Source organism: Cicer arietinum, chromosome 8 (genome assembly GCF_000331145.2).
Source record: "Cicer arietinum cultivar CDC Frontier isolate Library 1 chromosome 8, Cicar.CDCFrontier_v2.0, whole genome shotgun sequence".
Taxonomy (NCBI): Eukaryota; Viridiplantae; Streptophyta; class Magnoliopsida; order Fabales; family Fabaceae; genus Cicer; species Cicer arietinum.
Genome location: NC_021167.2, coordinates 5,267,670 through 5,277,531, shown reverse-complemented (window position 1 = coordinate 5,277,531; position 9,862 = coordinate 5,267,670). Strand labels below are relative to the sequence as shown.

The window sequence follows — 9,862 nt, the reverse complement described above, 5'->3', positions numbered from 1 at the left end:
TCCATGTCGTAACTTACCGCTTAATTTATTAACTTACCATTTAATTTATTAAATAGTTACCCCGTACCTATGGCTATTAGTATTAGCGACAAGGTCAACGCTAGTACTAATTTTATTAAAAAGTTTTATTTTATTTTTAATGAAACGATAACTAAAATCGCATATCTCTTTTATCAGAAGTAAGGTTTCTCAATTCAAAGGATCTCACTCTCCTCCTATAATCAAATACATTTCTCTTTTATTATTTAAATTAGTTTTGGTCATTTATTTTATATTTAATATTCATGTTGATTAATTTTTTTAATTCATTTTATTTTTTATAAATAGTATATTTTAATTCTTATCATAATATAAGTAAAAGCTATAACAAAATCACTTAAATATTTTTTAACAATTGTCAATATGTATCTAATATATTATTCTTTTAAAAAAATATTAATTTAATTTAATAATAGACTTAAATTTTAAAAAAAAAAATTATTTTTAAATATTTTAAAACATATATAAACTCTTTAAAACGAATAACACTTATTAAAAATTTACTATATTTTTCAGGTTATTTTATTAAAATTTTATACTTAATTTTACAACTGATCCCAATATTTGATGGCAATAATTTATGAGAATAAATATACAACTATTTATAGAATTATGACAAGGAAGACTAAAATATAAAAAACTAAAATGAATAAAACAAAAACATCAAACCAAATGGGTAACAAGTAGTCAAGAAATTAAACATTAAACAAACTATTAAAACATTTGAGTTAGTTAGTTAGTTAGTTTTACAAGTAAAGTACAGAGAAATAACTAATATCTAATTTCTATTAATAGGATTTGAATTGTGCTGGAAATTCAAACACTCTTCTCTTCGATTTCAATCCTATTGTTCTTTTTGTTCTGCCATGGAAGCTCCTTCCAAAATCTTCAACTCTTCTCTTTGGAATCGTCACTTAACATTAACAAACTCCAAAATCAAAACCATAACCATAGCACCCATTTTCCCTTACCGTCACCAACGACTCTCTCTCAAGAAAATCTCTTCAACTCTAAATCGTTCTTCCCATTCACCAATTCCTCAAAATCTCAACTTTCCAAACCCCACCAACAATCTCAACAACCCATTTCTGACACTTTCACAAAGTCATTATATCGGTTGGAACCCAGCTTCTAAAAACGGGAATAAAAAAGGCTTTTACGGTGGCGAAAACCGCGAAGTTATGGTGATTTTGTTGGGGTGGTTAGGATCGGAAACCAAACACCTAAAAAGTTATGCAAAGTGGTACAATTCGCGTGGCGTTCACGCGGTTACTTTCATCATTGACGTGAAGGAGTTTCAGGGACTTGATTTTGGGCGTTTGCTTGAGAAACGAACAACTCTGTTTGCAGACAAAGTTGCTTCGTGGGTTTCTTCTGGTGAGGAAATTGATGGAAGAGAAAGGTGTTTGATTTTTCATACTTTCAGTAACACTGGTTGGTTGGTGTAAGTGATTTATTAAATTTTAGTGATTGTGGTCTTTTGCAATGTTTATTTTTTGTTTTCTCACTTATTGTTCTGTTTTTTGTAGCTATGGTTTTGTTCTTGCTAGATTCATGGAAAGTCATGATGTTATGAAGAATATTAAAGGATGCATCGTTGATTCTGGAGGGGCATATCCTTTTAATCCTCAGGTTCTATGAATTACAATTGGCTACAATTATTCTTTTCGTCAGTAGCTTTTTCTCACGTTTCATTTTGGTCTTTTGATTATTATTTTTTTCCATCAAACTTATTGAAAAAACATTAATAATTAGATATGTGTTGGAAGTAAGTTGCATGAGATTCAAGAAAAGTTATAATTGAAAAATAAAATCCAAACTTTAGTTAGAAAATAATGAGACCTGAAAAGTAGACAACAACCCACACAAAATAAAATTAGTGCTCAAGATTTTTCTAGGTTTAGCTTCTAATTCGTTGATTGATTTTTTAGATATTATTTAAATAATTCTAAAAATAAAAATAAAGAAAGTTGAATTTTAATTATTGTTTTATGTCTTTTTCCCTTTTTATTTATTTTAGATTTATTTGTCATATTTGGTGTATTATGAGTTTGAAAGAAAAATATGATATTTGGTATATTATGAGTTTGAAAGAAAAAGATGAAATTGAGAGAAGAAGACTAGAGTTTTGTCTAGTTAAGATCTATATATATTTTTTTTTTGTGTAGACTTAAGATGTGGAATTTTCATGTGTTGTTGGGATGTTGATAAAAAAAAAAGTGTTCTTGGATGAATGAGAGGGACATATTGTTTGGTCATTTAATGTTTAGGTGACAAGTAATTGTGATTTAATGTCTTTCTAATAAGACTAGCGCAAAGAACTATGGTGGTTAAGAGAATCATAATTAAGAGATCAAAACAGAATAAAAGTTATTTAAAGAATTAAAATGAAACTTAAAAAAGAATTAAGAGACCAAAAGAATAATTTAACAATTACAATTTAAAGTAAACAACTATTTTAATTTTTGAAATTGCAAGCGTTTATCAATTTGAAATATCAAATTTATAAAATATCAAATTGTTTATTCAAATTTTATTAAAAGTCGAGTAAAATATTTCTTTTTGTCAACTATTTAATGGAACTTTTTGTTTACGGATAGCAAGTTTTTGTTTGATATTAGATAATTTAAAAAAATAATTTGATATTTTATAAATTTGAAGTTTCAAATTAATCGATATTTGCAATTTCAAAATTTATTATGGTGGTTTACTGTATAATTTTAAATCATTTATTAATGTCTTTTGCTAAAAAAAGTTAGACTTAAATAGGTTTTTAATCACTATTAAATTTGAAAATTTATTTTTATTTATAATAAAAAAACATATATTTTTTTCTTTAAGTCTAAATTCAACTAACAAATATCAATATTATTTGATTGGACATCTTGTCTCGGGTTCATCTTGATATTTACCTCGCAGTTGTAAGTTAATTACAATAATATTTACTTTTTCTTTTAAGACAAAAAAGAATCATACTTTTAATTTCTATAAAATTATCATGAAAATAATTTTAGTATTTTTTAAAGTGTCAACAAATATTAATGAATAATTTTTTTTATAAATATGTTTATAATATTATAAAAAATTCATCCACAAAATATTTTTAAATCCCACTAAATTTTTTTATATAAATTAAAAACTTATTTCCGATACAAAAATTGAATATGTATATAAAAATTATTTTTATATCAAATTATAAAATAAAGTGAAATTATAACGATTTATGTTTCAGGTTTGGGCTGCTGGTTTTGCCGCTGCTACATTTCAAAAACGCAGCTCTTCAACCCAAGCCGGAGTCAAGCATAATTCAGAGGCAAAGATTCAACAAAATGAATATTCCACAATTGAAATTGTAAAGTTATCAATATTAGATTTGATATTCTCAATTATTTTTATGTTGCCTGAACCGAATCGGTAAGTGTTTTCCCTCCAAATTTTGATATAGTTACATAAAGTACAATTTTCATGTCTCAAATTTATTACAGGAGGATAAAGAGGATGTTCGATCCTCTTTCGGATCATCAGGTTTGTCCTCAGCTCTACTTATATAGCAGAGCTGACAAAATAATCCCGTTTAGATTCATCGAAGCGTTTATTGAGGAGCAGAAGAAAAAAGGAAAATGGGTGAGATCCTTGATTTTTGGTTCATCTCCTCATGTGAGCCATTATTGGATTTTTCGGAACAAATATCTATCACAAGTGGATGAATTCTTGAATGAGTGTTTCAATACAAATGGACTACATATGAATGTGTTAGGTTTAAATTCCTTTGAAATAGAAAATTAGTGTCACAATTCTCCCTCATTTTAAATTTTTTAGAAAAATGTAAAATTGTGCTTCCAAAAAAATAAAGTTGTGCTAATTACACAATGAAGTTTACATGAAACCTACTATATCCTATACTTGAAAAACATTGATTCAATTATTTGTTAGATGTAGTGTACTTCGTCTCTATATAATAAAGAAATAAAATAACTACTTACCACCATATTGTATCTAAATTTACATCTTAAATAATGCATTTGATCCAAATAAGATTTCAATTTGATAATTAAGCATGACATCGTCAATCAAGTTTGGTTATTTGCATTCCAATTGTGTTTTATTATTTTTATTAAAATGGATCTGGCGCTACTTTAAAGTTTCAAGCTTGTTTCAATAATTAAGATCCCATATATATGTTAATGTAAATAATACTAGTAATCGTTTAGAATAGAGGTTTTTTTTCTATTGGGAGCTGTTTTGGATGCATCACTTATATATTTTAGCCACTTCAAAAAGTTAAATATAAATCTCCAACACTTTCAATATTCTATATTTTATGGTTTTAAACCTTTAATTTTTAAAAGAATAAAATTTTAATAATTTAGAATTTAAAATCACGAGATAAGTTAAGATTGACTTAAAATTATTCGAATTACAATTTAAATTTAATTTTTTTATAAATTTATCATTTATTAAAATTCGTTATTTGAACTCAATGATTTAATTAATATATAATTGAATTTCTTAACTGCATTTATTAGTATTTATTTTTATTAAATGTCACCATGCACCCCATGCAGGTGGGGAAGCATGTGGAAAAGATCTATTCTTATTCATAGACATACAAGTGGCTTTTAATATAGACCACTAATAAAGTAGTCTAGAATAGATAAACACATTTTTTAATATTGGATAAAAAGTATTTATCCTATCAACGAAGTTAAATTTAGTGAAAGAAATTAAATTTTTACAAAATGTTAAATTAAAGTTTGAATTTTCGTTAAGAGATATTTATAAAATTAACTCCCATAGAGAAAATTTATGAAAAAAAACAGCGTTTATAATTTTATTATAGTATCTCTAAGCTAAGCTAATTTTTTTTCTCACCATCTTCAACTTTGATAACTCAAATCTCCACAAACGAGACTAGATAGTTATTCATAGAGGTTTAGGTTTTCTTCACAAACTACTTTTAAAATAAATTTATTAAACAAATTCTAAGATTAGTAAGGATGGTGAGTTAAGAAATGATAAAAAAAGTTATAAAAAGAGTTCTTAAATATAAATTTAAAAAAATTAACAAAAATACTAACTTATTAACGTTTATCTATTAAAAAGTATACTATAATAAATAATTTGAAATATTCATTTTTGTCCACATTTTTTTTATGCTTTTCGAATATTTCAGAATTTTAATCATATGTAAAATACTAAAATATGATAAGTTTGCGGAGATCTTCAGCAAACATTTCAGAATTTTAATCATTGATTATTATTAATTAATACATTTAATAGAGAATACTGAAATTGATATATCCTGATTTGGCCAAGATTAATGAAGGAACAAAAATTGCTAAGTGCAAAAAGAAAAATTCTTCAAATTTTTTTTTTGAATTTTTCTTAAAGCAGTTGTGAAGAAAACCTCTATGAAGGACTATCTAGTCTCTTTTGTGGAGCTTTGAGTTACCAAATTGAAGATTGTGAGAAGAAATATTTAGTGTGAAGAGACTATATTAAAATCATAAGTGTTATTTGTATTTAATGATAAAAAATATATAGTAATCTATCACGAACCACTTTAGCAGGGGTCAATGTTGAAATCTATCTGGATATACCTTTGTCTACCTACAATTCTATATTCGTTCATTTCATATTCGTGAAAACAATAATTACCACCATGTTTAACCGTTGATTAAACAATTGGATAAATATACATCACATGAAGTAATCCTAGTAATAAGAAGCATACATGGCGAATTGTTTGCAGTTACAAATTTTAATGTGAATTGGAACAATAATTTATTAGATTTTGCTTATATGTCAGTATCCTCTTCTTTAAAAGATTTTAGGGTTAAAACAAATAAATAATTGTACTCGAACTCATGCTTATGTGAAATCTAATTAAGTAGTTGTGTAAAAAATTTACACCATCGAGGAAGGGTTATCTCAATTACATGCAACTGTAGCACTCCTATATCAATAATATGATCAAATAAATGTTTAACGAGTAAATCATTAATTATAATATATTTAATTGTAGTTTTATTCATTCTATTTTTATCGATTTACAGAATTGATCTATCTATTTTAAAATTCGACAATTTTAATTTTTCTTTAGATTTTTGAACTAAAAAATTGAAGATTTGACATATTTTAAATAACGTAACATATAATTTTATGATAAAGAACCGTCTAGATGCATTAATTATTTATATATCATTAATTAAATTTAAAATATAAAAAATTATGAAGTTGAAAAATTAAATTTTTACAGTGTTTTGTTCAGATTTTAAGGGTGTTAATCATTATACGTATCATATGTCACATTATTTAAAGCATGTCACGTCATTATTTTTAGTTAAAAAAATGAGGAATGACCAAAAATTAATTTCATGAATTAGTAAAAATAGATAAAGTAAAACTATAATTAATTCATTATAATAATTTATCTCATTTTCATTTTTATGCATAAAAATTAATCTTGCTATCCCAAAATTAACAACACTCACACATATTATGCGTAAATAACTTGCGCTAAACTCTTGATGACATAATTGATCTAATTTTAAATATTACATGCATCATTTAGAAGAAAAAAATTTGTTCATAAATATATATACACTCTTTCAAATTACTAAGTGTATTTATTTATTTTTTTAATCTAAACATCCTTCTTATAAATACTACTCATTTTAATTTTTGGTTTCCTATATGTTTCCTTTACGAGAGGTAATCATATCATAGCACGTCTGACACAACATTAAATATGAGTATATCTTCTAACACGAATTCAAACTCGAGTTCATCACATTATGAAAGATTAGTCTCTTCCACTAGATCTAATTTTCTTTAATAATTCCAATATTGTTTATTTTAGAATTTTAATAATATCCAATCCATAAAATTCATACATTATATTCACCACCTAATTTTCTTAATAAATGTAACAATGACATATGTACTCATAATTAATTTATAACTATCTAAGATAGAATAGTCGACCATGATGAATCAAATATTAAAACTTATACAAATAGACCAAACTATCCGTCAAAAAATATCAATGGGCCATACTACATATTTCTATTTAAGGGTGTTTACATTCATGCTAATATATAAACAAAAAAAACTATAAATCAATTAAAAAATTAAAAATTACATAAAATTGAATATTATTAAATGTATCTTTATCATTTCTAATGAAAATTGCACAAAGTAAATTTATAATTTAATTTACAAAATCGAACTAAAGTGCATATATATAAATTTTAATACATATGTAATTTTTTAATAGTATTAAATATTGTATAAATTTATTATTTGTTTGTTTCAATTTTTATGAATAATACTTATATATTTAATTTAATTTTTATCAATGTTAATTCCGATCTAAATGTATAACAAACATTCTTATTTCCATCCCTCATTTTCCTCTAGTAGCAAACGATTGAATACATACATACGACCACAACTAACTTGGCCATTGATTTAAGGGCAAATACTAAAGTGGTCCACCAACTAGTAATCTGAAACACTAATTATGAACTATCATATTTGAAAATATAAATTAAGAATTTTTTATTTATTATTTAAAACAATAATTTATTATATTATTTTAGTGAGTCAAATTTTAAGAGATATATTTCTTTTTCTTCATTTTTAGGTTGATTAAGTATTTATCTCATTCATAAAGTAAAATAAAAATGTGCTATGATTTTTATTATTATTTGAGATAATTTTAAAATATTGATCTACGATAAAAATAGTCAATATTTGTAAGTTATAATAATTCACAAGTAATATTATTGAAATACAAAATTTGATACTTATAAATTATAATAATTTATGAATAATATTATTAAAATACAAAATTTGACACAAGACATAAATATATTATATAAAATACAATTGTGTTAAATTTTGTTTTTTCATAAAATATTGCATTTGTGTATTTTTGTTTTTTCATAAAATATTGTATATGTTTTATTTTATGTTAAATTTTGTGTTTGAATTACTATAATTTATTTATTCTTTCACAAAAAAAAACCAAAAAAAATTAGACTGTAATTTATACATGAGATACTGGTATATTCTGTTCTCGTTTCACAACCCAACGCAACCTGCTTCTGTTCCAGCTTTGACTTCAGAATCTATTTCTTCATTTCGAGTGGTTATGGCGGTGGTTTACGACGATGATCCCATGGTGGTTCCCAACCTCTCTCCACCCAATACCTATGAAGCCGTCGTCAATGGTGGCACCTTTGACCGATTGCATGACGGCCATCGCCTCTTTCTCACCGTCTCTCTCTCTGCTTTTCTGTTTTCAATTTCCGATTCATTATTTCCAAATTATATATTCATTCATATAATAACACAAAAAGTTTGAATACTGTGTGCAGGCTTCAGCTCAATTGGCAAGGAACCGGATTGTGATTGGAGTTTGCGATGGACCTATGCTTGAAAAGAAACAGGTTTTTTTTTTCTCCCATTTTTGGACATATATTTTGCTCTTAATTTTTGTTTGTGTGAATTAATTAGTTTCCTTTTGGTTATAGCTGCTAATTATATTCAAAATTGGTTTTTTTATGTACCAACAATTTCATGGTTTCAACTAGTTAGCCTAATTTTTATTAATTGGTCTTACATTTCAACCAAATATTGAATTCGTTGTTTTGATTAGTGTTTTCAAATAGCAGGTATAACTTTGTGGAATTTTAAAAAACTCCTATTGTTCTCGTTTTGATAAGATTATACTTGCACTTTTGTGAACCAGTGAAGTAGCTGAAACTCCCCCTTTACCCTTTCTTGGTGAGGAAAACTACATGCAGCAGTCTTCTTAGTTCTATTCTGAACATCAACTTTTAGCTGTCAATTAGTATCTCTCTTACACTTGTTGTCTGATTTGGTCATTAAGTTAATGTCTTTGGGATTGTTAATCCGGAACTATCTTGTACACCCAGACTTGGTAGAGGGCACATTCCGGCTAAGAAAATGATTGAAATCCGTTTTTGCATAGCTTGCATTCTCTTTATTCGCCAATGAACATCTACCTTTCGTCTGTAACGTGCATTTTTTACTTGATTTAATGGATCCTCGAACTTGATTGAAAGCCAATGCGTTTTCCGAAAGGGGGTCTTGAAAAAAAAGGCCTACCCCTTGGCTTGGCAGGAGATGTTGAAGTTGCGCATGAAGTAGTCTCTATCTCCCGGTCGGAGACAAGGGATGGATGTCGCTAGGCTAGGTCAACTCTATCATTGGTTTCATTATCCCTACAACGATCACTAGAAAAAGATATGTGCTACTACTATCCCGATGCAGCGAAGCTAGGTGGTGCTATTATGGCGGGGGAAGGGTCTACTTCTGCTCCATCGGAATGCTTTTGGTGGCAGGTCTTTCTATTACCGATATGGACCTCAGGGTCTCATTCTGTACCTAGGTAAACGATCTATATAACTAAGGTCAGTATATGAATCTGCTGCGTCTTTTATCTCTGGTGTTGGATCCCCTTCTCACTACTGCGCTGCGACAAGGACTGGAACTGCCTCCGCGTTTGGACCTTTGATTAATTAACATCTCTTTTGTTTATTGACCTCCTATTTCTTTGTTTTTAATCCTAATCCACAGGAGGTTAAATTAATACTTTAGACTGTTGTTCAATTATTTCAGTGTCATTCTCGATCTAACAAGAATGGAATCACGCTCTGGAGGATTTGAACCTACGACATTGGGTTTTGGAGACCCGCGATCATGAATTGCGTATATTGAGTGAGATCTAAGGCTCTCATCAATACCCCCGGGTGCGTAATGGGCCCGGATTCTTAGTCTTCCTCGAGTCCTG

General features: G+C 27.1%; 2 protein-coding genes across 2 annotated transcripts in view; both read left to right on the top strand.

Annotated features, from left to right (window-relative positions):
* Positions 1-764: 764 nt before the first annotated feature.
* Positions 765-4,027, top strand: LOC101507031 (uncharacterized). The gene is made up of 4 exons (XM_004512002.4): positions 765-1,483; positions 1,569-1,671; positions 3,272-3,453; positions 3,525-4,027. The coding sequence occupies exons 1-4, from the start codon at positions 906-908 to the stop codon at positions 3,823-3,825; spliced, it is 1,164 nt and encodes a 387-aa protein (XP_004512059.1). The 5' UTR covers positions 765-905; the 3' UTR covers positions 3,826-4,027.
* Positions 4,028-8,069: 4,042 nt separating this feature from the next.
* Positions 8,070-9,862, top strand: part of LOC101506700 (syntaxin-112) — a 13,646-nt gene continuing 11,853 nt past the window's right edge. The window contains 2 exon segments of the mRNA XM_004512001.4: positions 8,070-8,323; positions 8,424-8,495. Coding sequence (XP_004512058.2) covers positions 8,099-8,323; positions 8,424-8,495 — 297 coding nt within the window. The 5' untranslated portion in view covers positions 8,070-8,098.